At 42.2% G+C, this 27370-nt stretch overlaps 1 protein-coding gene across 7 annotated transcripts in view; it reads left to right on the forward strand.

The window, feature by feature from the left end:
- Nucleotides 1-27370, forward strand: part of FMNL2 (formin like 2) — a 329619-nt gene that overhangs the window by 262147 nt on the left and 40102 nt on the right. For all 7 annotated transcript variants that reach the window (XM_040229083.1, XM_040229081.1, XM_040229084.1 and 4 more), the window contains 2 exons: nt 2439-2515; nt 4210-4303. In XM_040229083.1, coding sequence (XP_040085017.1) covers nt 2439-2515; nt 4210-4303 — 171 coding nt within the window. The remainder of the gene's footprint in view (nt 1-2438; nt 2516-4209; nt 4304-27370) is intronic.

A 27370-nucleotide genomic window follows, 5' to 3' on the forward strand; every position in this document is an offset into this window, starting at 1 on the left:
GAAGTTAAGTATGGCTATAAGTGGCGAACTCGGATTTGAACTGAGGAAGACTGGCCCCAGAGAACTAAGTCCTGTAGAAAAAATAATCAAGCAATAAGAATGAGTGCCAAAAATGCGAGTTCATTTTTAAATAGGCTAGCCAGAAAAGTGTCATGGAGAAGGTAACATTTATGTAACAACTAGAATAAGGGAACAAGGTAAGGAATATTTAAGAAAGAAAATTATAGTCAGAAGGGCAAGTGCAAAAGTTGCTGAGGCAGGAATAGGTCTGGTGTGCTCAGGTCAGTTTGGCTGGATCAGGATGAGTAAGTGGAGAGGAGTAGAAGGTGAAATCTGAAGTTACAGAGGGGTCCTGATTATGTAGGGCTTTAAGTCATCAAAAGGACATTGGCTTCACGCTGACTGGAATGCCATTGAAGGATTCTGAGGAAAAGCGTGACTTGATCTGTCACTGGAATTTAGCATGATCCATCTAGCTTCTTTGTTAGAATTGACTCCAGGGGGCAAAAGGAGGTAGACCTTTTAGAAGGCTGTTGCATTAATTTAGGTGAATGTTGATGGTGGTATGAACCAAGGTCATAGCAGCAGAGGTGATGAGAGGTGGCCAGATTCTGACTTTGTTTTGGTGGTAAGGGCAGTAGCAGTGGGGATGTGGTGAGGAGTCAAGGACAGCTCTCAGCGGTTTGTCCTGGGCACCTCTGAGATGGAGTTGCCATCTGCTAAGACGTGGAAGGCTGCAGGATGAGCAGATTTGGAAGACCTTATTAGTATTCCAGTTGGAGAGATGTTAACTGTGAGATGTCCATAGACATCTAAATAGAGATCTTAAATAGGTGGTCAGAAATGCCAGTCGGGAGTTCCGGGTCTGGAGGTCTGGGCTGGAGCTACAAGTTTGAGAGTCAGTAGCTGGCCTATAAAGACAGGGGAGTGAAAGAGATCAGCAGGGATAGACAGAGAAGCAAAGAATAAGCTGGGTCTCAAATAACTTTGGGTACCCTGTTTAAGTCAGAGAGATGAGAGAATACTAGCTAGACTGACTGGGAAGCAGCCGAGAAGTAGGAGCCAGGTCAGGAGAGAGAGTGGTTCGCTGTGCCCAGTGCTGCTGCTGAGTCTTGTAAGATGAAGTTAGCAAAGTGCAGGTCTTACGTCATCTTGATATAGTTTCGTTGGAATGGTGGGGATACAATGCCCGATGGACATGGTGTTGAGAGAGAATAGCAAGAGAGGAATTGGAGACCATGAGTGATTTAGAATTTTGCTGTAAAAGAATAGCAGAAAAATGAGAGAGTGGCTGGACACAGGTTGTAGGGTCCAGAGAGATTCTGTTTTTGTTAAGATAAAAGAATTTGCATCATGTTTTTTATGCTAATGGTAATGAGTCAGAGAGAAAAATAATGATGGGGGAATGGGAGAATTGCTGGAGCATATGATGTTCTTTGGTCTTCCCTGGTGGCTCAGATGGTAAAGACTCCACTTGCACTGCAGGAGACCTGGGTTTAATCCCTGGGTTGGGACAATCCCCTGGAGCAGGGCATGGCAACCCACTCCAGTATTCTTGCCTGGAGAATTCCATGGACAGAGGAGCCTGGTGGGCTACAGTCCATGGGGTCACAAAGAGTCAGACATGACTGATAATGTTCTTGAGTAGTAAGAGGGATTGGAATCAAGAGCTCAAGTAGGGCAAGGGCCTTAGATGGAAGCGTGGAGAGTTCATCTTTAGAAAGAAGTAAGGAGGGAAGCCACAGATCTGTGTGGGTGTATTAATGTGGTGGCGGGAGCTTTTGGAAGTTTTTTTTCCTAATTGCTTGTGTTTTCTGGGTGTAGTTGGAAATAAGGTCTTGAGCTGAGAGTTTGCAGGAAAAGGAATAATTCCTCAACTTGGCAGAATTGAGAATGATTCTTGATCCTTTTACTGAGCTTTGTTCATTTTATAGAAGGACGAGGTAACATGCTTCAGAGCAAAGCAGGTTTTCCCTAGGCTTTGGGTCCTAAGAGCCATTGCTGATAGAGAAGGGATTAGAGGTGGTGGTCGTCAACCCTGCTGCATAGTGAAGTCAGCTCACAGAAATTCACATGCCAGGCCCCATCCTGGAGATTCAGAATAAATTGACCTGGAGTGAGGCCCAGAGAGCTGGTGTTTTGTTTTGTTGACTGTTGCAAACAGCAGGATTGAGATCACTGGCCTGGAGCCTTGTCATCATTTTGATAGAGACACATATAGTTTATTCATAGAGAATGGGAATATAGTACCTTGATAATAGCATCATTCCTGAAATTTTTCATAGAGAAATACGTGCAGACACTGTGCTAGAGACGTAAGTGTACTTATGATGATATAAAATTACATTTGGTAGAAACTTCAGGTTTTTGCTTTTTAATCGACATTGGCAGTTCTCTCAAATAGCTTCTAATGCTTTGTTTTTCCATACCCGTTTCAGTATGGTTTCAACATGGTCATGTCTCACCCACATGCTGTCAACGAGATTGCACTAAGCCTGAACAACAAGAATCCAAGGTAAGCTGGATTCATAACTGTCCAAATCTTAATCAATTAGGGACAGCAGAGAGGTCGTCAAGAATCAGATTAGAGTTTGGAAACTGTCAAGAGTGACTTTTTGAATTCGGGTTGCCGGTAGACTCCTCGGCTAAGTAGAATTTTCTTTTCATCAATGTTACAGTTTTACATGTGGCGGAGTTGAGAAACTGGTGACAACTCTGGCCCTTCCGTTCAGGCTTTCATTCCTCTTGAGGCCTGGTTCTCAACATCCTTGCAAATTTACTTGGTGAAGAGCATGAAGCTGCCAGGTTGTCAGGATTGGATCCAGCAGAGTCTTGATACAGACCTAGCCACACCACTTGGTGCTGAAAGCTCACTAAAACTACTACCGCTTGTCCACACTTCATTTGCAATCTTTACACATGTAACTTTTATTACCAAACCAAACAGAAAACACCACAAAACAAACGTAACTGCAGGCAGGTTTCTTTTCATGTTCACTTTCCTATGAAGGCAAGTGCCATATACTGTTCATTTCACAGATTACCTCCAAAAGCTTGTCTTCATCAATTTATTTTAGTTAGTATAATGCCTTTTCTGTTCTAATGCGTGTCTAGTTTCACACTGTTACTCCCTTTTATCAGATCTCTCTGACAAGATTGCACATCTGAAAACTGTTCATTCAGCTAAAAAAATGTGATTAGAAGTTGCACCCTTTGTGATGGAAAATGCAGTGCAAACTGTAAATCCTATTTAAATGTTGAATATTATTATTTCATACTTCCCCTGATGAACGCCTTTGCAACTTTGTGCTTGCTTCCTTAAGTTTACTAGAATCCCAGCTAGTCATGCTTCTTTGTCTCTCTATTAACACTGAGGGAAGTCATTATTCATTTTTCTTAAGACAATTGATACTGTGGGTTTTCAGAATGATCTTTGTTTAGAGGTTGGCAATAGCTTTTATTCCAGAAAAAAGATGAAATACTGAAGTAATCATACTCTGAAGAAATGATGCTGTCCTTGACATTGTGTTTGAAAACTTAGATTGTATCTCTAAGGTTCTCCTTCTAAAAATATTTTAGATGAAGTTTTATTTTCTTGAGTCAGAGAAAATATTCTTGTATTAGCACAGCTATAAGCCAGCTCCTTTCAGATCCTGTATGGGAATAAGTAGTTTTGGAAGCTTGCATTATCATGGGAGACTTGTATGGAGCCACTGCAAATTAGCAGATTTGCAGTGTATTAATAGGACATTGATTTCAGTTGATTTTGAACTTTTTCAGCAAATGTTATATCTTTGACTCCAGAACCAGAGAAAATATTTATCCAATGGGTGATTTTACTGAAAATGCTGTGTTTCCTAACTTCTTTAGCTCATTAAAAAATACTTTTTTGACCATATTACACTGAGTCACTTGATGATAGAACAAAAAGACTTAATCTTCCCAGAATTAATGTTCATTTCTAAGTAACTTGTAATCCTGGGAGTGGGAAATATGCCTTGCAAACTTGCTACCCCAGAGAAGCTACATGTGTAGAAGATCGTAAAGGTTTTAAAATGTGTGTTTTAATATAACTGTGCCTTAATTAGTAAACATTTAAAAAAATACACTGGCAAATATTTATTATCATATTCATCTTGGAAGGAAGAGCTGACTCATCGTTCATTCCCTTTCACTGATTTGTGAGTTTTTTCCTTCTTGTTTTGACAGAACAAAAGCCCTTGTCTTAGAGCTGTTGGCAGCCGTTTGTCTTGTCAGAGGCGGGCATGAAATCATTTTATCAGCATTTGACAACTTTAAGGAGGTAGGATATTCTCATCTTAAAAAGTATGTTCACACAAGCACCTTATATTTGGACATCTTTGAACAGAATGATTTACCTTTTGTGTGTGTGTGTGTTATTGAAATAGAATTGACATATAATAGTTTCATGTGTACAACATAGTAATAGTAATTTGATATTCGTATATACTGCAAAGTGATCACAGCAATAAGTCTAGTTAACGTCCACCACCATGGTTTACTTTTTATATAATTGTTAATTTTCTCAAATGTCACTCAGGGAGAAGTAATGAACTTAGTCTAAATATCTTAAATGGACGCATTAAGCTTTCTTGGCTGTCCCATTTCCAAGAAGAATTAAAAACTCTTTGTAGCACTCCTTTTCCTATGGAGAATATGAAATAGCCAAGTCTGAAAACTGGTTTTGTTAAACGTTTGTGGTTTTCATTATGGTTGTTACTTGAGCATCCACCTTGTACATTTTATGAGCTCTTTTCATCATAGTTACTTTCCTCAAATCATATGTATGATTCCTGCTTTGCTAGATGCATGAGGAACTGATCAAATAAATACAGACAACTGATTTTTAGCATTATCAAGCAGTCCCGTCACATGAAAACAATAAACCAATGGACGTGCATGTTTGAAATGGAAACGAAATGACAACAAATGAAGAAACAATTACACACAGATAATGTGACACCAGGGATTCTGAACCAAAACAGCAAGACATCACAACTGAACTTATAGCCAGTTTCCTTTGGTGGTGGCATGCAGCATTCTATAGCCAAGAAGGGTGCCTGCCAACTCCCGTGTATGTGTCTAACATCTGAGGCTACTTTGAGGTGGGACGTGACAAAAGCAATGGAAGGCACTTGGAGCCCCAGGTTATAATAGGAACATCAGCCACGGTGTGCCTTTTATCCTGGTAATCCCATTTGATTTCAGATGCTTTTGGCTTAAGACCCAAGCTGGATGAAAAATCCAGATCTCAGAGGGACTTCCAAACTCTCTCTCCTCTTTTCTGGGACCCTCTAGGGTAGAACACAACTATTTGGAGTATTTATTGAGGACCTACTGTGTGCTGGCAGCTTGCCAGATACAACATGAAATTGCTTGGTTCTTATAGACAAGTGTTAATATCTCCATGTCATAGGAGAATAAAATTCCAAATATATCGTTTGCCCATGGCCCCATGGTCAGACAAGCAGAAAAGCTGGGGTTAAGATTTGGTGCTCCTGATTTTGAACTTCTGTTTCGGGTGATGTTTGGACCTGGTTATGTATCAGGATCCTGAGACAGGACCTAGGAGCCCATGCTCCCGCTCTGCTCCCTTAATTGGATTCACTACCGCAGCTGACAGGTATACTAATGACTGACACATAATCCTCTTCATGGGCTGGCGAGCTTCAAAGATGCTTCTGTCAACAGGGAAAACGGTCCTCCTGCCTCTTTATTTACATGGCCTTCCTCCCCTGCTGTCACTGCTTTTAGATTTTTATATTATCCATTTTGCTAATTCCAACCATGGACAGAACCTAATACTGTCTTTTTCTGTATTCAACCTTAGTAGTCAAAAAAATATCTGGGTTCTAAGAAAATGATGAAGAATAGTGGTGAATCTTTAAATTCATATCCTGGCTTCCAAAACACATAGAGTCTCTTTTTAAATAAATTTATTCATTTTAATTGGAGGCTAATTACTCTGCAACACTGTAGTGGCTCTGCCATACATTGACATGAATCAGCCACGGGTATACATGTGTTCCCCATCCTGAACCCCCCCTCCTCATCCCATCCCTCTGGGTCATCCCAGTGCACCAGCCCCAAGCACCCTGTCCCATAAAACACATAGTCTTGAGAGAGAAGAATGTGTGAGTGCTTGTCTGTGAATGTTTTTATATGTCATAAACAGGATGTAAAACTTGTATTTATAAATAAGGAGATATGTGGGTGGATGGGTCTAAAATGAAAGTAAAACAGCATGTGAAGCTAATAGAACTTGAAAATCTTTATCTTTAGATCATATCACATGCTGAAAAGTCTTTTCCACACTGGAAGCACTCACTATACAGTTATCAGTGACCCTCGTCACTGGGCTTCCTTGGGCTTCCCTGAATAGCTCAGTTGGTAAAGAATCTGCCTGCATTGCAGGAGACCCTGGTTCGATTCCTGGGTTGGGAAGATCCCCTGGAGAAGGGATAGGCTACCCACTCTAGTATTCTTGGGCTTCCCTTGGGGCTCAGCTGGTAAAGAATCTGTGTAATGTAGATATAACTGTTCTAATATTAACAAGCAACTGATTATACTGCAGATCAAATTATGCCTTGAAATTATAATTGTATAGAGTCAGTATTTCGGAGAAGGCAATGGCATCCCACTCCAGTACTCTTGCCTGGAAAATCCCGTGAACAGAGGAGCCTGGTGGGCTGCAGTCCATGGGGTCGTGAAGAGTCGGACACGACTGAGAGACTTCACTTTCACTTTTCACTTTCATGCATTGGAGAAGGAAATGGCAACCCACTCCAGTGTTCTTGCCTGGAGAATCCCAGGGACGGGGGAGCCTGGTGGGCTGCCGTCTCTGGGGTCGCACAGAGTCGGACACGACTGAAGCGACTTAGCAGCAGCAGCAGCAGCAGAGTCAGTGTTTATTGAAACCAATAAATCATGAGATGAATGCTAAATTTGTTTTCTCTTAGATAAGGTAGAGTGCCTTTCTTACACATAATACAAAAGACGTACAGGATTGAGTTTTCACTATCTGGTATCAGAACTGTATATGGTTTAGCCATTTAGGGCATTATGTGTACTCAGTTGAGAAAAACAAAAAGTAATCCTAAATCTTATAGCTGGTTAGTAGTACAGAGAAGTAAGTGTTGACTCTGAATTTGTAGAGCTTTAACCCAGATCTCCCTCATTTGTGTAATTTCTTATGAACGATGGGGGGTGTTTAAATTCTGATGTCTCCTTGGGCCAGCAGTTGCTTCTCAGAGAAAACAAACCATGTCACATGGGAGAGGGGACAAGGACAGTGCTGGTTCTGTGTGTGCTCTCGGCTTGCACTGACCTCAAGCTGTGGTATTCATGTAGACAGGCCAGGAGAAGGATTATCCTGATAACCAGAATCTACATTCTTAGGGTTAGGTGAGAAGAGAATCTACTTATTTATCTGTTCAATCTGAGGTTTGAATATTTGTGTTAGTTTATGTTGATCTTTGTTTTAAAAGAATATAATGCCACCCACAGATCAGCATCTTCGGAATTTCTTTTCTCTTTTGCTCCTATCTTTATGTGAGGGGATTGTTCCCCCTCCCATATATGTCACAGTGAACAGTACATTCTTCAGTCATTTTAGCAAAATGTCACTGCAAGGGTTTAGGGAGGTTTGGGAGGCAGTTGTTCCTGATTAGGAAAAGTTGTCCTTATGGTCTCAGATGCCCAGTGCAGGTAGAATCTTGGTCAATGAGAAATGCCTATTGAGCTGCCCATAGCAGAGACAACACACAGGCAGCCACAAGAATCCTCGGGAGGAGGACCATGGCAGGGTCTTTGCCCTCAAGAAGATTGTTTTTCATGCTTTTATCTCATTTAGTAAGAGGGATTCCATTCATCTCCTTAAAAAAAAATGAAGAGATTAACGCACCAGTTGAAGACTGGTGGGCTTCAACATCAGATATTGATATCTATTTTTGAAGATAAAGTAATATGCATTAGAGTGCCAGACCCTCTCCAGTATTCTTGCCTAGAGAATCCCAGGGATGCAGGAGCCTGGTAGGCTGCCGTCTATGGGGTCGCACAGAGTTGGACACGACTGAAGCGACTTAGCAGCAGTAGCAGCAGCAGCCAGACCCTCTGGGCTTGAATCACTGTTAGAACATAGCTGAGCATACTGCTGCAATGTGGCACCAGATGCTGAAAGGATATTTAAAGACTACACATTTTAAGTATGTAGCACGATTTTTTTCCTCTCTGCTTCTTGAGCCAACAAATCCATTCTCTCCTATTTGACTACCACTAATTAATTCAAATGTAAGTGAAAAGAAAGTATCTTTTAGCTTTTGACAGATTTTAACATGTGATTATGTTAATTTATCATATTTCAGTTAATATTTAAAATCCAAACAAGTGTGATTTTCTGTGTTTTTGCAGTGAAATCTTATGGGTTGTTTTACAATATCTGAAGTACATATTTTAGGAAAATAGCACTTCCAGTTTAACGGTATCTGACGGTGAGAAGGGTTTCCCTGGTAGCTCAGTGGTAAAGAATCCATCTGCTAATGCAAAAGATGCAGGAGAGGTGAGTTTGATCCCTGGGTTGGGAAGATCCCCTGGAGGAGGAAATGGCAATTCACTGCAGTATTCTTGCCTGGGAAATCCCATGGACAGAAGAGCCTGGCAGGCTACAGTCTATGGGATCGCAAAGTCCGACTTGACTAAGCAGGCACGCAAGATGGTGGAAGGATATTAACCCAAGACCTTGCTTTTGGTGGGTTTGGAGGTTTGGGACTAAGCCTGACATCACTGAGCAAGCACATATATCACCTCAATGTTTATCATAATAAATAAGTTTTAATTACATAATTTTTTTTGTAATTACATAACTTTGTAATTACATAAATCTTGTGTCAAGCATCATTTGCGACATGACTGAACCTTTAGTCATCTCTTTTATGCTCCTTGAATTCTTTTCCCTTAAAAAGTTTTTTTTTTTTTTTTTAAGTAAAAGGAGTTAACACATCTGGTTGTGATGTTGAAACATCTCGTGAAAATTTATGGTCCTGAATTGGGGACCAGGGTGAGAACAAAGAGTCATCTGTTTTTTCTAATTTAGCCACGTATAAGGACAGAGTGCCATCTTCCCTAACTGATGCTTTCTTAGTTACCTAGCAATATATGTTCATGAGCATTTGGTCTACCAGACAGAAGAAAGAATACATTTGAAAGTAAAGGTTGCTGTGTTGGTATTTACAATAGTTCAGGGTCTTCTTTACAAGAAGCAGAAACTAAGCCTAGCAGTGTCTAGGCTAAGATTGGAAGGATGGGTTGATTGGAAGGATGTCAGGGAATGCACAGAGGTCATAAGGAGCCTGGAGAAACAGGCCTGGAAAATAGGCAGGCATTCCTATAAAGTAGTTGGACTCAGCCTGCAGCCTTGAAGCCTGTACACCATAAACACTGTTTGGGGTTCTGGTCATGCCTTTTCTTTTCTCTCAGAGGACATGGACCACAGCTAGCAACCCACTGGGTCATAAAGCTACACTTGCTGGTTAAGGACATCAACTGGCCTTCACTTTGGAGTCAGAGCACTGTATTTAATCCAGTTTCCCTTAGGAAACCTGAGGTCGCCTACCTAGACCTTGCTCTCCTCAACTTTTCTTAGTCAGCCTATTTCTTTTTGCTATATGTATTCTTTGATGTAGCTGAGAAATTGCCTTTAAGAAAGTGTCCCCAAAAGTTGGTCATAAAAAGTGTGCCTGTTTGAAATCACAAGGAAAAAGTACTGAGGCCGTGCAGACTCTGCAGCAGAATAGCTCACTATGACACTAATAATAAAAATTCTCTGAGGTCTTTGAGCTACCCACTTCCCCAGACTGCTGGAAGGTGCACCTGGAATTCATCAGGATTCCAGATCGATTATAACTGTGTTCTCATCTGCTTCCAAAATGACAGCATCTGGCTTTAACAACTAAACCCGAGGCCTGAGTTTGGTTATTAAAGGCCCAATGCCTTCCCACTTTGGACCTTCCAGCACAGATAAATGGAGCCTTGTGAAATGAGCCACTTGAGGCCACCAATTCTCTTGGACATAGCACTCTAGGCAGGAGCCATTATTTTTTCACCTATTGCTAGAAGGCTTGCTAAGTACGCTGATGTGGTTTAGCTACTGGGCATCTGAAAGCACTTGTGCTACACGTGATTATGGTGATTTAAGAAAGCCTGTCAAGTTTTATTTACAGTGGACCCAATTGGGCAGGAAGGAGAGCAGACATTCTGGTGTGTTTCCAGCATCCTTCTGAATTTAATCCCGTCTAATCTAACCTCTCAAATATTTGAAGGGGATAGGATTATAAACTCAGCACAAGCCATCCAAATAACTCATTCACTGGTGAAATTCTCAGCATAGAGGGCAGGGTACTTAGTTTTTTCAGTCTCTTCTTGAGTTATAAGCAAAGTAGTTGTTTAAGTCTCAAACTCTGGGAGTGATAGTTCTAGAGCATGTGTGTATTTCAGCCTAGCAGGCCAGAATTAGGTCAGTCTAATTTACCCAGACTCTTCTCAGGAAGAGTCTGGAAGGAATCAGGAAGTAAAGTCACCGTGATTGTCTTTTGGACTGTGTATTCACTGCGGCAGTTGTTACTTGTTCGTCATAAATTACTCCGAACTTAGTCTTCTTAGGCTCATGGAGTCTGTGTGTCAGGAGGTCAGGCTGGGCATGTCACGCTTAATTGTCTTTGGTCCTTTGCATCTAGGGTCTCATCAGGGATGATCCGATTGATGAGGCGGGCTTTCACTTGGAGGTTTTCTCGCACATATGTCTAGTTTCTGGGCTGTGATGACTCAAAGGCTGAGTTTGTGAGTCAGCCAGACTTGCCTGCATGTGGAACTCCCTGTGGCTGGAGCTTCTTGTGGCCTGACAGCTGGCCTCTAACAGGGAGTGTCCAGGAGGGAGCAGCTGCAGAGCAGGCGTTCAGAGAGACAGAAGTCACAACGTGTCTTTTGAACTTTCCTCTGAAGTCATCAGTGTTGCTTCTGCTATGTTCTGTGGGTTACAAGTGAGTCCCTAAGGCCAACCCAGATGCCAAGGGGAAGGCAATGACTCGACTTCTTGATGGTGGAGTGTAAGGGTCACAGTGCAGAAGAACGTGTGGGTGGAAGAGACTCCTGGGGTCATCTTTGGAAAATACAATTCACCTTAATAACTTTTTGAGAATTTATCCATTTAGCTGTTCCTCTATTTTTTTCTTTTTCACCCAATGTAACACTTGGTTTCTCCTCAGAACCAAAAACTGTATAAACTTTTTTATTGGAGAGAAAAAGAATGGTTACTACTTTTTTTGGAGGAGAAAGGAGCCATTTAATATAGGGTTTCTGAGCCCATGGTAATGAACTAGTTGCTTGTCTATCATCTCGGTCTTTATTGTGGAGTAAGGAAGTGAAGGCTGCTCTCCTGCTGAGAATTAAAGGATGAGTCATGCTAACTTGCAGGAAAAACATTATGAGCATTTGCGTGCCCCTATCTGTCAGAAACAATGATAAACATTGGAAATAAGAAATAAGTATGACCATTAAGAGTTCTACCCTTAAGAGGGAGCATCCTAATCCAGTTAAGGAAACCAGTATTTCTGTAGTCATTGCTCTAGGCTGTATGAAGGTAAATGCCAGGTGTTTCGCAAAGAGAAGAACAACTAACCAGGAGGAGGAGAAGGACGGAGGGCAGATGTGGGGTCTGAGCTTTCAGGGGATGCTTCCTGTAGGAAAGGGTGCCTGAGCTGAGTTTAGGATGAATAAGAATTAACCAGGTATGTTAATTTCTTGTCACTGTTGTAACAAATTGCCACAAGCTTTAGTGGCTTAAAACATCACAAATTTATTATTTTGCAGTTCTGTTGGTTGTATATATATAAAATATAGTCTGTAGGATGCTGTTCTCCTGGAGAATCTAATTCCTGTCCTTTCGGTTTCCAGAAGTTGCTTCCATTCCTTTGCTCATGGCCCCTTCTCTTCTGGCCTCCTTCCTTTAATGACCATTGTGATTATATTTGGCTCACCCAGATAATCCAGGATAATCTTCCCATGTCCATATCCTTGGCTTAATCATATCTTCAAAGTGCATATTTCCTTACACATAAGGTAAATAATCACAGTAATAGGATTAGGACTTAGACGTCTCTGTGGCCTACCACACCAGGTAAAAATGTCATTTGATGTGAAGAACGTGGCATCTTCATAAACCTTCAAGGACTTCGTGTGCTGTGTGCTTAGTCGCTCAGCCCTGTCCAGCTCTTTTTGACCCCACGGACTGTAGCCCACCAGGCTCCTCTGTCCATGTGCATTATCCAGGCAATGATACTGGAATGGGTTGCCATGCCCTCCTCCAGGGGATTTTATCCAACCCAGGGATCAAACCCAGGTCTCCTGCATTGCAGGCTGATTCTTTACCATCTGAGCCCTAGGGAGCCCTCCAGGTCTTTTGTTCACCTTGTATCTCCAGTCCACCTTAAGTCCAGTCTTACAGAAGGTAGGCTGTGGGAAGAGAATAGATGGGAAAGAAAGTTATGAGCAGATCATGAAACCAATCCCTCATGACTTACTCCAGAGACTTCCTATTGCCCAGTGGCCTAAGGTCACACAAAGCAGGTGATACATTCCTCACTCTTCTCCAAGCAGTGGATGTTTCAGTTGACTCTCTCTGTTAGTAAAGAACCGGCTGTAACATTTTGCTGCAGAAGTCAGGTGGGTGGGCCCAGGGTGGGTCAGGTTGACAGAGTAGGCTGTGGGTGGGGTCTGAAGTTTATTTCAGACACTTTGACATTCATATGCCCATGTCCTTGGGCCTCTTTCTCCATTGACAGTTGTCTGCTCCCCGAGTGGTTGTATTCATTCATTTCTAACATCTTCAGGACTTTCCTGGGATGTGGGCCGGGAAAGCTTTTTTTTTTTAATTAAAAAAAGTACAGGAGGTGATGATACCTGGGGCACACAGTGGTAAAGAGTCTGCCTGCCAAATGTAAGAGACTTAGGAGATATGTGTTTGATCCCTGGGTTGGGAAGATGCCCTGGAGGAGGAAATGTCAAACTGCTTCAGTATTCTTGCCTGGAGAATCCTGTGGACAGAGGAGCCTGGTGGGTTACAGTCCACGGGGTTGCAGAGAGTTGGACACGACTGAGCCCACACGTACAAGGCAGATTATCGTGATTTCTGGTGAGCATTTGTAGAGATGCTTTGCCTCTCAACCCAATTTTAATTAGACCCTTGTCTCTCTGCACAAGAGTGAATGCAATTTTGCACAACGGGGATCTTCATCTTCTATTTCATTTGTAGCAACCACTTAAAAAAAAGATAGGGTGTTGCCTCCTTGTTTTTATGCATGTAAAATGCCATTTCTTAAACCTGTGCCCTTTGCCAGCTGTAAAGCAGTTGGCCTGCATGCCCTGATATTATATTCTAGGAAGGTAATGAAAGATCTTGAGAGAAAGCAGCGAGAGCTGTATATTATTGCTTTAAGACTCCAGAGAATCTGAAGCAGAGGATGGCTCAGGGCCCTCCACATGGATGTTTCATCCAGGAGGTGTTTCTTTGACATTGAGATGATGCTTTGGTTGTGGGTACATAAGAATGGTATGAAGCACTCTGCTGTGTGTTGATAATAGAATTGGGGTCACAACCCCTCTAACTTTGGCAATATCATCACCAAGTACCATTAGAATGGGAATTTTCAGTTCCTGGTCAGGATTTGGTTGTCATTTTGGCATTTTCTGGAGAGTAAGGCTAAATAAAGGATCTTTAATTGTAGGATCTTCTTGGTTTCCTTTTCTATGTGAAAGCTGTTGCTGCTAAGTCACTTCAGTCACGTCCAACTCTGTGTGACCCTATAGATGGCAGCCCACCAGGCTCCTCTGTCCCTGGGATTCTCCAGGCAAGAACACTGGAGTGGGTTGCCATTTCCTTCTCCAATGCAGAAAAGTGAAAAGTGAAAGTGAAGTCGCTCAGTCGTGTCCGACTTTTCGTGACCCCATGGACTGCAGCCTACCAGGCTCCTCCATCCATGGGATTTTCCAGGCAAGAGTACTGGAGTGGGGGGCCATTGCCTTCTCCATGTGAAAGCACTGCCTCCCTATTCTCTCTCCTCCTCACCCATCCTGACTTAAGTATACTTTAGTGTTCTACCTTTGATCTGGCTGGTTTTTAAGTTGTTTTAAATAAGTGGAGCTAGAAAGAATTGCTTTTCAATTTCAAATAATTTTGAATTATAGGTTATGTTAGTTGTTGTTAAGTGTAGGCTAAGCAGTGGCTACACCAAGACATAGGACCACATGAACCATCTTACTAAATAAGCTTGTAGATCCAAATAGAGCTGTTAAAATAATTATGAAAGTGTTTGTAAAAAAAAGATTTGTTAACTAGGAAAAGACAAATCATATTTATGCATCTGTGTGTATACATGTTATATGCACGTACATGTGTTATGAGTAACAGTAGAAAGATTATTTATGCATGCGTGATGTATGTGTGCTCAGTCGTGTCTGACTCTTTGTGACCCCGTGGACTGTAGCCCACCAGGCTCCTCTGTCCCTGGGATTCTCCAGGCAAGAATACTGGACTGGGTTGCCATGTCCTCCTCCGGGGGATGTTCCTGACCCAGGGATCGAACTAGTGCTTCTTTTGCCTTTTGCATTGGCAGGCAGATTCTTTACCACTGCATTGCCACCTGGGAAGCCCATTTATGCGTAGTAGTAGGCTGCAGTCTCACTCTCACTTTTCACTTTCCTGCATTGGAGAAGGAAATGGCAACCCACTCCAGTGCCCTTGCCTGGAGAATCCCAGGGACGGGGGACCCTGGTGGGCTGCTGTCAATGGGGTTGCACAGAGTCGGTAGCAGCAGCAGTAAGCCCTAAAGAGAAGCCAGTGAAAGAGTTTGGAGTAGCAGTGTTGCTTTCAATTTGCATGTATGTTTATTTCTACTGCTTGTAATGTTTGGGAGGTAACATTTTGTCTTGTGTAGTTAAATGTCCTTGTTGTGTAGAGTGAGATTTTCCCTTCCAAGAACTTTCCATTTGGCTTCCTCTTGTCCTTTATAAAGATGCGCAGTTGTCTTTTGTGTAACATCTCTCCAAAAATACAATCATGGCTCATGGCCACTTTTTTTTTCCCAGGACTAGTAAGGCAGAATTCTTTCGAAGTTCTAGGGAATTGTTGAGCAAATTTCTTACCAGAGAAAAAACATTGTTGTAAGATCAGGAGAGTGTGACAGAAAATAAAAGTCATGGTTTTTGTCCCACAAAATTTCCATTGCTTTGAAAAAGACAGGACTGACTTTAATAATACTTAGTTAAGGACCAAATGTGGGCTAAAATTAGCTATAACTCAAAACTTTTAGAGTTGTGTTTATATTTAAAATTTTATTCCCTTTTATAATTTAAGCTAAAGTTTTAGTTCTTTTTGCCAATGAATATGCTGATTGACCTTTATGAGTGAAGTTCAAATTTCATTTGAAATTTAAATAATTCTAAAACATGAGCATGTTTATTTATTTGGGCTCCAAAGTCAGTACAGAAGGATTTTGTTTTGGTTTGTTTTAAATTAACAATCATCTTCAGAAAGAAAACATGAGCAGTGTTCATGGACGTGTTGCATTTTATTCCATGTTTTAAATCTTACCTAGTATATTAGTTAAGTGTTTTAAAAAGGCATATGCATGTACAGCAATAGTAAACCTATGTTTATTTGCTGAGTGCTGACAGGCTAGCATATATTACTCTAATGATAATCTCTACCCAGTAAATTAGGAATAAACAAAGAGGGGTTCAGAGTAAATAGGCCAACTGACATACTTTAGTAAGTGGCAAGCTTGGCATTTTTATACAGATCCATTGAACTCATAGTCTGTGTTACATATTGTCAAGGCTCATAGTGTTATATAACGTATTGTCACATATCAAACACCTTCTACACAAATTGCTACACACCTTCAATCTTCTACCAAAAGGCAAACTTAGTCAAATAGTTATTGATTGGGTAGATTATTGGAATGTTTGAAGTTATTCGTAAAACCCAAGAATGGGATTCCCTTGTGGTCCAGTGGCTAAGAATCTGCCTTGCAGTGCAGGGGATGCAGGTTCGACCCCTGGTCAGGCAACTAAGATGCCACAACTAAGACTCTATGCAGACAAATGAATAAATAAATATTAAACAAACAAACAAACCAAGATAATCTGAGCTGTTTGTATGGAGCCCAAAGAGAGGCATGAAGTCTTGTGCACAATTACAAAGAAGAGACTTGATTTAGTCAGTGGAGGCAACTCTGGGAGCAGACAGAGAGACGGGCATGAAGTCTGTCCTGGGGGTATAAATGTGCTAGTTTACAAGAAAAAAATATCTGACTGGGACCCATGTTACAGAGTATAAAGCATGACAGGAGGCAATCACAATTAAGGTTCTGATGAATAGTGGAGGTTCAGAAAATCTTCTCTGTGATGAAAAAAGAAATCTCAACTGGAAGACAGATGTAAGTAGGAGGGAAAAGGAAAATGGAAAGGGAAGCAACAGTACTTTATAGTTTTTAAAGTCCTTTTATATCAACTGTATTTGATTTTGTGGAAATCTAAGAAGGCATTTTATGCAATCCTGATATATCTTAAAAATTATCAATCTCTGCATAAAAAACAGAGGGCAGAGATGCTAGGGTTTGGAAGACAGGCAGGTCAGACATTAAATGACTGGGCCCTGAACCAATTCTGTGGCCACGACAGTAGATATGAAGCCATAAAACCGAGGAAAGTTGCCAAGAGACAGCGTGATCCTCTGAATTGGGGATGGACATAAGTTGGAGAATAAGATCTATTCTAACAGCATAAATTTATTTAAGAAGGAAGCACAGCCACAGCGAACAAATAAGAGCTGGGATTTTTTTTTTTTTCAGGTGAAGAAAATTGTCTTTTTAAGTTAATTTTTTTAGTGATGGTAAAATGTCCAAGATCAGAGTCTTAGTTCTGCACTGAAGATAATGAATGAGAGAACAGGCTTAAACAGAGGTGACTGGGAATTGTGTGTGTGTGTTTTCCAAGTAGAGAATAGGATTATACTAAAGAAGTTGAACTCCACAAAGGCACTAGGCTAGAATGAGCTACAGGGGTTCTCAGAAGAAACCAACACATGACACAAAGATAGGCAAGAAGGAAGAGGATCCCTGGTGAGTCTGGTATGTTATGTGCACGTCTTGCTTTAGGTGACAAGTTAGTCACATTGTCTCTATATCCCTTCCAGTTCTACTGTTTTATGATTCTATATAAAATTTTAGAATTGTATATAGAATATACATTCTATATAAAAATAAAGTGCTTCTTTGACTACAGATATTAAAACAAGACACCTAGATAGGTACATAAACTTATGAACACAAGCAAGAAGTAACGTGTCCTAGGCTAGTTGATAAGATAGTGACAGTCTTAGGATAGAAATATTAATAAGTTACGGTGATTTTAGCCTACATTGTGATTTTAGTCTCTAGTTTCCTTTTATGACTGCCTGGAAATGGCTGCATCAGTTTCTAAACCCAGAAAGTGAAAGTGTTAGTCGCTTAGTCATGTCCGACTCTTTGTGACTCCATGGACTGTTGCCTGGCAGGCTCCTCTGTCCATGGGATTTTTCCAGGCAAGAACACTGTAGCGGGTTGCCATTCCCTTTTCCAGGGAATCTCTCCAACCCAGGGACTGAACATGTGTCTCCTGTATTGCAGGCAGATTCTTTACCGTCTGAACCACCAGGGAAGCCCCTGTAAACCCAAATTTCACTTAAAAATCTAAAGGAGCTTGCTGCTCCTCTAACCAGCAGGTGGGCTGAGCTTGTGGACATGCTGTGGATACCTGCCCCTAGGAACATCGCGTCTGGGAAAGCTGAAAGCATCCTGGCTTGGGCAGTGTGTGAAAGCCTGGGCTTCGGAGTCGTGGTTTAGGCTCTGTAGCTCTGGCTCATGGTAGATCCATAGCTGCTTGTTACTCCGTTCACCACAGGGATGCATGTGGCTCCTGCCCAGCGCTTTATACTATGTCTCGATCTGCCAGCAATATATAGTCACACTCAGTTTTCATTCAGACATTGGACTGAAAGATGCTCAGAAGAGGAAAGTGGCTCAGTGGTTCCTGGTGATGATCCAGCAACCACTGCCACTCTCCTTTCCTCATAAAGCTGAGCTCTCAGACAGAGTCTCCCCATCAGCTGTGCGTCACTGCAAAGTGGAAATGGCCAATCACAGTAACATGAGCTGTAGCTCTGTTTTGTTTCAGCAGTTTGGTTTGGGCCATGGAAAAATGAGGGTTCCTTCCATACTAGTACATATACCAGCAGTACATGTGGCAGCCCAGATTAGCTGGTACGCGGCTAAGGACCACACTGAATTTTCCATGTGGAAGTGGCTTCCAGGAACAGGTGAAAAACGAGGGAAGAGTCTTTTCTGTGTGGTAGGTAGCAAGGACATGTTTAGTGCTTTGGAAGAAAGTAATCTTTTGGTTCCTTGTCTGTTTGTTCTCGATGGTTTGATATTACAGCATGTCAGGCATTTTAGGACAAATTTGTCTAATTAGGCAGATTGACTGAGTCTGATTCTCCCTGAACTTGGGGAACATATGTCCTAATAGACCATGCAGGAGAAAACTGTTTCTGTATTTCTCTCATATTCTTGCTTGGAATCTAACATTGACTTGGCTTTGAGAAGAAAAACCTGGTCTTCTAATGAGCCTCCATATGACACCCCAGAGACACCCAGAGAACAGTAAGGGATTGCTTCAGTGTAACCTGCTAAATGCCAGGGATTGTACCTTGCCTTGTTAACCATAAAAACCGAAGGGAAGTCTTTTCTTTTTCTACCTCGTAAACTAATGGAGAGCTCTTTTCTGCATAGAAGACCCTATTCTGTCTCTGAATGGTTTGACTTATCTTCATGGAGAGATGGCATATGGATTGTTCTTTATATGGTGTAGTTGATTCCTCTATGTTAATATTCAGCAAAAGTGCTTTATGTAGGGTTCTTATTTCCTCATATAGAATATTAAAAAGGTATCTACTCAGGGGTTGAGACTTAATAAAATTAATACTTTTTATTGCATTATCAGCTTCCCTGATGGCTCAGATGGCTGAGCCATCTAAGTGGCTTCCCTGGTGGCTCCTGCCTGCAATGCGGGAGACGAGGGTTCAATCCCTGGATCTGGAAGATCCCCTGGAGAAGGAAATGGTGTCCCACTCCAGTATTCTTGTCTGGGAAATCCCATGGACAGAGGAGCCTGGCAGACTATATAGTCCATGGGGTCACAGAGAGTCAGACATGACTGAACGACTTCACTTTAAAACTTTATTGCATTATCGAGGATATTCTTAAGTGAAAGTGTATTAAAAAAAAAAAACTGAGAATGCATGGCTGTGGTGAATACAATGATTGCTCATATAATTTGTTGCCACTGCCTTGATTTGTATAAGTCACCAGTAATTTCATTCATCTCTCATTGCTTTTGTACCACCAGTGCAAATGTTATTTCTGGGAAAAAGGTAAGTAGCATCTTAGTATTACTATACAAATAGTTATGATCTCACAAACCCTGGAATAGGGCCTCAGGAGCCCTCAGTGTTCAAAGACCCCACTTTAAGAACTGCTGCCCAAATCTGTAATCTCCTGTCATCTTTGACTTGGTGGATGTGGTGACCAGAGGCTAAAGCAGGGTCTTCCTGATGAAGACCCAGAGTTGGGGCAGAGCACAGAAGAAAGTAGAAGAGACCGTGAAATGAGAGTTAGGTAGGAGCAGCGGATAAACTTCAGGCATTTGCCTGTTTGTGGACTGAGGTCTTTGATCTAGCAGGCAAGGAGTCCTTGTCTTCAAGGGCTCTGAGTTCTTAGCACCTTGTTGGATTTAATTAGATTTGTTGTGATTCAGGCAAGAGGATAGCATGGGTTGGCGTCTGCCTCCTAAGCAGGTCCCGTGGTCTGTGGTGGGCGTGTCACAGGACTGACACAGATCCTGGCATGTGCTACTGCTGTGGTTCAGCGAACATGTGGTGACCACTGGGACGCTGTCATTGTGTCCCTCTCATTCCCCCCGCCCACCTCACCTGACCAAGTTGTGTATGTGTTCAAAGAGCAAAGCTGAGAGGGAAAATGAATGGGATACTGTATTCGTGTTTTTCTTTCTGGCTTACTTCACTCTGTATAATCGGCTCCAGTTTCATCCATCTCATCAGAACTGATTCAAATGTATTCTTTTTAATGTTGAGTAATATTCCATTGTGTAGATGTACCACAGCTTTCTTATCCATTCATCTGCTGATGGACATCTAGGTTGTTTCCATGTCCTGGCTATTATAAACAGTGCTGCGATGAACGTTGGGGTACATGTGTCTCTTTCAATTCTGGTTTCCTCAGTGTGTATGCCCAGCACAGAGAGATGTTGTGGGGAGGGGGGTGGGAGGGGGGTTCATGTTTGGGAACGCATGTACACTGTGGTGGATTCATGTCAATGTATGGCAAAACCAATACAGAATTGTAAAGTAAAATAAAAAATAAATAATTAATTAAAAAAAAAAAAGAAAATGAATGGGATAAAGCATAGAGTTAGACTTTTTTCTTCTATCAAGGGATCTAACTGGCAAGTTGTCCCAGAAATGACTAGAGGCTTTTGCCATTTGCCAGTTTAAAAAAGCCCATCATTTTAAACAACTGGAAGGTATTTTGGTCTTCCTGTGAAGCCTTGAAAAAATCTGTATCATTACTGATGACCAAGAGATGTGAGTCTTGCAAGTGAAACCAGAGAATTTCAAGTCCGACATTAGAAATATTCCTGAAAGATGTCATTGATGAGGAATTGTATGGTGGAGCCTCACTCTCTAGAATTTAATGAAGGCCATGCTTTTTTTAAGAGGAGCGATAAAAATGCATTTCTCATTTAAGGTGTGGTGTGTCAACAGGTCGTCCTCTGGGGATTTTACTAGCCCTTTGCTTCTATGTCAGGATTCTTTGTTCAGTACTGCAACATATGTGCATGGGAAGTGAAACAGTTATCTGGATGCTTTGTGTGCCTGGTGCCAAACATCTGGGTATTTGGAAACATCTGGAAAAGTGACTGAAGTTTTCACGAGGGTGTTCAGCATTATGTGGATGAAACCTCTGTTTCATAATCAGACATCTGCCAACCCAAGGTTGATTATAAATATTTCATCAATTTATGAGGAAGGAAGGTTGGGTCGATTGTAGAGTACACTGTTGTTTGACTCTCACTGGTTGTTATTGCAGTGGAGTGATATCAGGTTGTTGCATTTCAGAACGTTTCATTCTGATGAACATGTCCGCTTTTAAATTCCAAGGAGAGGGGAGAGCCAGCAGCAGGTCAGAGTGGTCGGCTGCTGTCACGGCAGCCATTCGGTGTCTGTGTTTGAAATGTCTAGTCACCTCAGGGAAGAGATACTAGACGCTCACAACCACAGAACACCCCAGAAAAGTGGTTTTGTTGGGTCACCCTGGTGTCAGTAATCCATAGACTGCTCGCGCTCTCAACAGAAAATAAGAGATGCTTTCTCCTAGGTCTAACGAGGCATTAACTGTTTACTTCATGTGACCCCGAGAAGAAAACGAAACTTTTGTTCCTGGGCAGGCCTTGAGAGGGGTAGTCTAATTGTCATAGTAGTCAATGCTTTTAAAAGAGTACCTTTCTGTGGGGAGCCCTGCAGATCACAGGGGCCTATTGTGAGAATAAAAAAAGAAAGCATTGAGGCAGGCACCAGGCAACAGAGCAAGGTGGAAACACTTAAGCGAGAGGCCTTTAATTTTTATACAAGTAACCTAGAAGCATATTTTATACCCACCTCGTAAGTCAGGCTGCAGTCTGGCTGTAGACTTGGCGTGGTTTTCTGGGAGCTATTGCTGGGGGAAACCAAAGATAGTCTCTGACCTTGATGGGGATGGAGAGGTAGCTGAAAGCTGGCAGTTTGTTCATTGCAACATCTGGCTAGCGAGATAATATTCTTCATTCTAAAGCTTTTGTAAAACCATCTTTACTCTGTGATTAGCTTTTAGGGAAATCACACCCTAAACTCTGTCCACCTGTAGAGATGCTTTAAGCCACTGTCTCTTTTGCAACCAGGGCCTCTGGTTTATCTAAATGATCTGGGACACTCTTCAGAAATGTCCTGTCCAGATGTTGGAGGACAGAGTTAAGTTGCTTTTTGGCAGGGGCTATGTTTTTGCTTCAAAAGCGAAATGGATCTGGCTTGTCTCGGGTGTGGCCATTTGTGTCTGGTCGGGGCAGGATTTATCCGCTTCATAAGCAGAGAGAGCCAGGTGCCATGAGATGGTGCTTTGGCCTTCCAGCTTGGTACTTGGGGGCCTGCAGAGCCGAGAGCGTCTCTCTAAAGTTGGTTTGTGTAGAGTTTCCAGGCCAGTCAGCTTGGGAATATCATGTTCTGTGGCCATGCCTAGGTTAGTTTTAGAGCTTCAAGATACCGAATGGGAGAATTTTTTTTCCAACTTTTATTAGCAATGGAAACTTTCAATGAAACATTTTCCCCCTGGAATAAATCTTACCAGGCAACGCAGTATGATACAGAATTAATGAACGAGGATGGGAGTCTCAGGAACTTCACTCGTGCTTTCTTCGTGTCCCTGACGGGGCCCCCATCCCTGGGTGCGTTCCCCTCGCGCTGCCAGTTGTCTGCCTGCTCAGTGGTGTCCAGCTCTTTTGAGAGCCCATGGACTGTAGCCCACCAGGCTTCTCTGTTCATGGGATTTTCCAGGCAGGCATACTAGAGTCCACCATTTCCTTCTCCAGGGGATCTTCCTGACCCAGGGATTGAACCCATGTCTCCTTCATTGACAGGTGGGTTCTTTACCGCTGAGCCACCCAGGAAATCCAAAATGGGAGATCCATCCCTGGGTGGGCATCACTGTAACCTCTCATGCTTCCTAAAAAAAAGGATCTGACAACCAACAATATAATCTAAAGCTCTTAAATCAATGTATGTGAAAACCAAATTCCAGGGAGGTTCATGGAATTGTCCAGGGCTCACAGTAGCTTAGAAATGGTACTGACTTATAACCTAGGTTTTATGGTCCCCTGTTTAATACTCCACAGACCTATTTCTCATGTCTTATCACCCTCACCAGTGCTAGAGCTTAAAGGTGCAAAGAGGGCTGCTGTGTTAGGCAGGACCCCACAGGGATGGGTAGGTGATGCCTGTGTTCACAGTCAAGTCTGGGGTCGATCCCAGCCTGAGTGCTTTCTCCTTACACAGTGTTAATCAGGGTCAGTGAATTTATTCATATGGGACTGATTTATAAATGACTTACACATGAAGATGCCTTTTAAGTATACAGCAGAGTATGTACTTTTCCAGAGTGTATACTTTTTTTCTGCCTTGTTGACTTCTTATCTTGCAGTTCTGCTATAGAAGTCTAATTCCTGATGGAATAGGCTTCTCTCCATCTCTGCCTTCTATGCCTGTGTCTCTTAAATTCACTTCCTACCCTCTCTACTCCGGTGGCTGTGTGTTATTGATGGAAGGTGTCAAAGTTAGTGGGGAAATGAGAAATACCAGTGAATAGAAAAGTCAAGAAATGACAAGTTTCAGTTGCAATAGTACAACTGTTTTACTTGGAAGTTTTCAGATTGTCTGGTCTTTGTTGGCAGATGGAAGTTATATGCAGCAGTTTATAATGTGCAATAATATATACATGCAAACATGCACCTGGCTGTCCTGTACATTTTGATGAAGCCCTTGAGAGCATCGTCACGAAGGCTGTTGTAGATTTGGAAAGTAAGTGGGGATCGGTGTTTCATTCCTTTCATCCTCACCAGTTTTCTAAAGGAGGCCAGTTTCAAAGGAGAGAAGAGGCATGTTCAGCCATGATGATCTTATTTGAACCAAGTTTGTGGGGGTGGTCCAGATGTGAGCTGTAGGAGCTATGACAACTTTCCTTTGATGTAGAACACGACTTTTACCAACCTTCCCCAAACATGTCTTCCCATTTCCTGTGGGATTGTAGTATACTCTGGTTTAATGATTGCTAAACTAACATAGAAACAAATGTGAATCTGGTTTGCACGCTTCCTTTTTTTTCCAGCAGGAACGAAGGGGTCCTCGAGAATCCTGACTGTTCCTGTGGAACAAATGTCAGAAAGTACCACCCTGAATTCATTAGCTGAGATTGACAGCAGAGCAGTGTAGCTAAACCTTTACAGAGAGTGACATGGTGGGGCTAATAGGGGGAGCCCTTCTAGTTCTTACAGTGGGTGAGGAGAGTGGTCAGTCTTTCATGGTTTCTCCAAGTCGGCATCTACGTTGGCAATGTGTTGTTTGGTGCAGTTGGATCCTTTGCACCCATTTCCAAGGAGCTGTAAGTTGGAAGACATTTAAGTCTATTATTTTTAAAGATTAAAGGTATTTAATACTTTTGTTTCATAACACATGTTCTCAGCATGGATTTGTCTGTTGACAGAATGAAGAATTTCTAAAGAAAGGCATATATTCAAGGCTCCTCTTAATAGCTGTTTCAGTCCAGTCTACCAGTCTAGTACAATGACTTTACAGATCTTTATTCAGCTGAAAATTAATATAATATTTCTTGTTCTGAAGTTGATCCCATATTTTTTTTATTAACAATCTGAGTAGCTTTGCTGTCCACATGTGCTTTCCTCAGCTGTATAAAATCCACTTTCTTAATGCCCTGGACACAATCTCTGATTATTTGGGAGTTGGCTTATTATTCATTGTATCCATGCAGGGACAGTGGGCTAATCCCTGCTTCATTCTTGTGATACCCAGTTATAGTAATTGTGTTTCTTTTATGTGTAGTTAAATTGGAAGTTGAATAAGTAGGGGAGTTAATGATGTAGCTGTCCAGTGTACAATTGGGAGTAAAAAAGGATGAGACTTTAATCAGCTAGTCTAATACCGAATAAGCCACTGGTCCCAATTGCTGGTCCAACAATTATGAGTCCTTTTTAAAGACATAGATTCCTAGTTCTGTCCATGGAGATTCTCATTCAGTGTGTCCTGGTGTAGACCTTAGGAATCATCCATTTTCAGAAGTTTCATGGGAGATTCTGGTGCATGGTTAATTGAGTGCATGCCTGATGTAATGATTGTGCTTCTTAATGATAACATTTTCCATCTCTGTTGGTGTCTCAGATGATTCTGAAATGCTTTTACTATCATCTTAAATGGAATATATTTTTCTGAACATTCTGGGCTGTGTGAGAGCAGGAACATCAAGCTGGCAGTTGGAAACCTGGTTCTTGTCTCTGTGTGGATGTTTTATCAAGCTGGAGATATTTGGTCTGTTTAGGTGTCAGTCTCATTCACAAATTGAGGGCACCAGGTTCCGCAAGGTACTTTCCAGATTTCTGACATTCTTTGATTTGGAAGATTTTGCCCTTCTAGGAATTGTCTTCATCATCACTGTTCACTGAGGGTTGCTGCCTCTCCTGGTTCAGTGAGTGCTGAGCTGCTCAACAGAGCATTGCTCACAGCCTGCTTCTCAGGAAAGCTGGCAGCTGTCCCCACGTCCAGAACCACCTCTCTTCCTTTCTCTTGTCACTGCATGTTACTGAGCTCAAGTTTGCTCTGCTCAACATATGACAGGCTAATGAATCCGAGAGATGAGGTGTTGGAGCAAGGAATACGACTTTATTTAGAAAGCCGGCTGACCAAGAAGATGGCAGACTAATGTCTCAGCATAACCAACTTGTTGGGGTCTGGATGCCAGGTTCTTTTATGGATCAGAGATGGGGAGGGAGGTGAGGAAACAAAGTAAACAGGCCATTAGTCTTGAAGGTATCTCCTAGAATGGCAGCCTCAGGCAGGGGGATGTGTTAGTTCCTTCCTTCCTCTCGTCTACAGGTGGACAGGGTTCTGAACAAAGGCACCCTGTCAGGCAGAAAGGCAGGATTCTCTAAGGCAGGCTGTTATGTATAGTTATAACAAAAGCAATGGAGACCAAGTCAAAGAAATAGTTCCAGTGTGGAGTCAGAATTGACTTCTCCCTGCAACATATCCACCTCCCAAAACAGATGAAAGTAAATTGTCCTGCTGGGAAGCAAGTTCTTATGTTGAGGTTTCTCTTAAGGAAAATTCAAGTTGTAATGCTGACTTTTTCTATACCATGTCTTGGAAGTTTTTACCAACTGGGCTTTTTTGCAGCCTAGGAACACTTGTGTCTTTGAGCACAAGATGTGACTTATGTCATGGTTTAGGGAGCTGATCCTGCATTTCCATATCCCCTTCAATAAGTCTTAGTTTCCCAGGACTTGTGGCATATGCTCTGGAGAGTCTGGTGGGCCCCAGGGCAGAATGTGACTTCTTTTAAATCTCTGGTTCTCAGCCTTTGCAGAGCATCAGAGTGGTCTGTAGTACTTTTCAAATGTACCCACCCAAGTCACGCCAGCCCTGCCTGGGCCTCCTGACTTGGGCTTTCTAGGGTGGGATTGGACACACATGTATGTCTTTTAAAGGTTTCACTTTAAACTCTCCCTTCTGGAGCCGGCTTTTCTTCATTCTGACCCGGCCCAATGCACTGTTCCTCTGTCTTCTGTAATTATTTTTTGTTAAAGTTCAGTTCAGTTCAGTTCAGTCACTCAGTCATGTCCGACTCTTTGCAACCCCATGAATCGCAGCACGCCAGGCCTCCCTGTTCATCACCATCTCCCGGAGTTCACTCAGACTCATGTCCATCGAGTCAGTGATGCCATCCAGCCATCTCATCCTCGGTCGTCCCCTTCTCCTCCTGCCCCCAATCCCTCCCAGCACCACAGTCTTTTCCAGTGACTCAACTCTTCGCATGAGGTGGCCAGAGTACTGGAGTTTCAGCTTTAGCATCATTCCTTCCAAAGAAATCCCAGGGCTGATCTCCTTCAGAATGGACTGGTTGGATCTCCTTGCAGTCCAAGGGACTCTCAAGAGTCTTCTGCAACACCACAGTTCAAAAGCATCAATTCTTCGGCGCTCAGCCTTCTTCACAGTCCAACTCTCACATCCATACATGACCACAGGAAAAACCATAGCCTTGACTAGACGAACCTTAGTCGGCAAAGTAATGTCTCTGCTTTTAAATATACTATCTAGGTTGGTCATAACTTTTCTTCCAAGCAGTGTCTTTTAATTTCACAGCTGCAGTCACCATCTGCAGTGATTTTGGAGCCCCCCAAAATAAAGTCTGACACTGTTTCCACTGTTTCCCCATCTATTTCCCATGAAGTGATGGGACTGGATGCCATGATCTTCGTTTTCTGAATGTTGAGCTTTAAGCCAACTTTTGCACTCTCCTCTTTCACTTTCATCAAGAGGCTTTTTAGTTCCTCTTCACTTTCTGCCATAAGGGTATCTGCATATCTGAGG

Source organism: Oryx dammah, unplaced genomic scaffold (genome assembly GCF_014754425.2).
Source record: "Oryx dammah isolate SB20612 unplaced genomic scaffold, SCBI_Odam_1.1 HiC_scaffold_27, whole genome shotgun sequence".
NCBI classification, from domain to species: Eukaryota; Metazoa; Chordata; class Mammalia; order Artiodactyla; family Bovidae; genus Oryx; species Oryx dammah.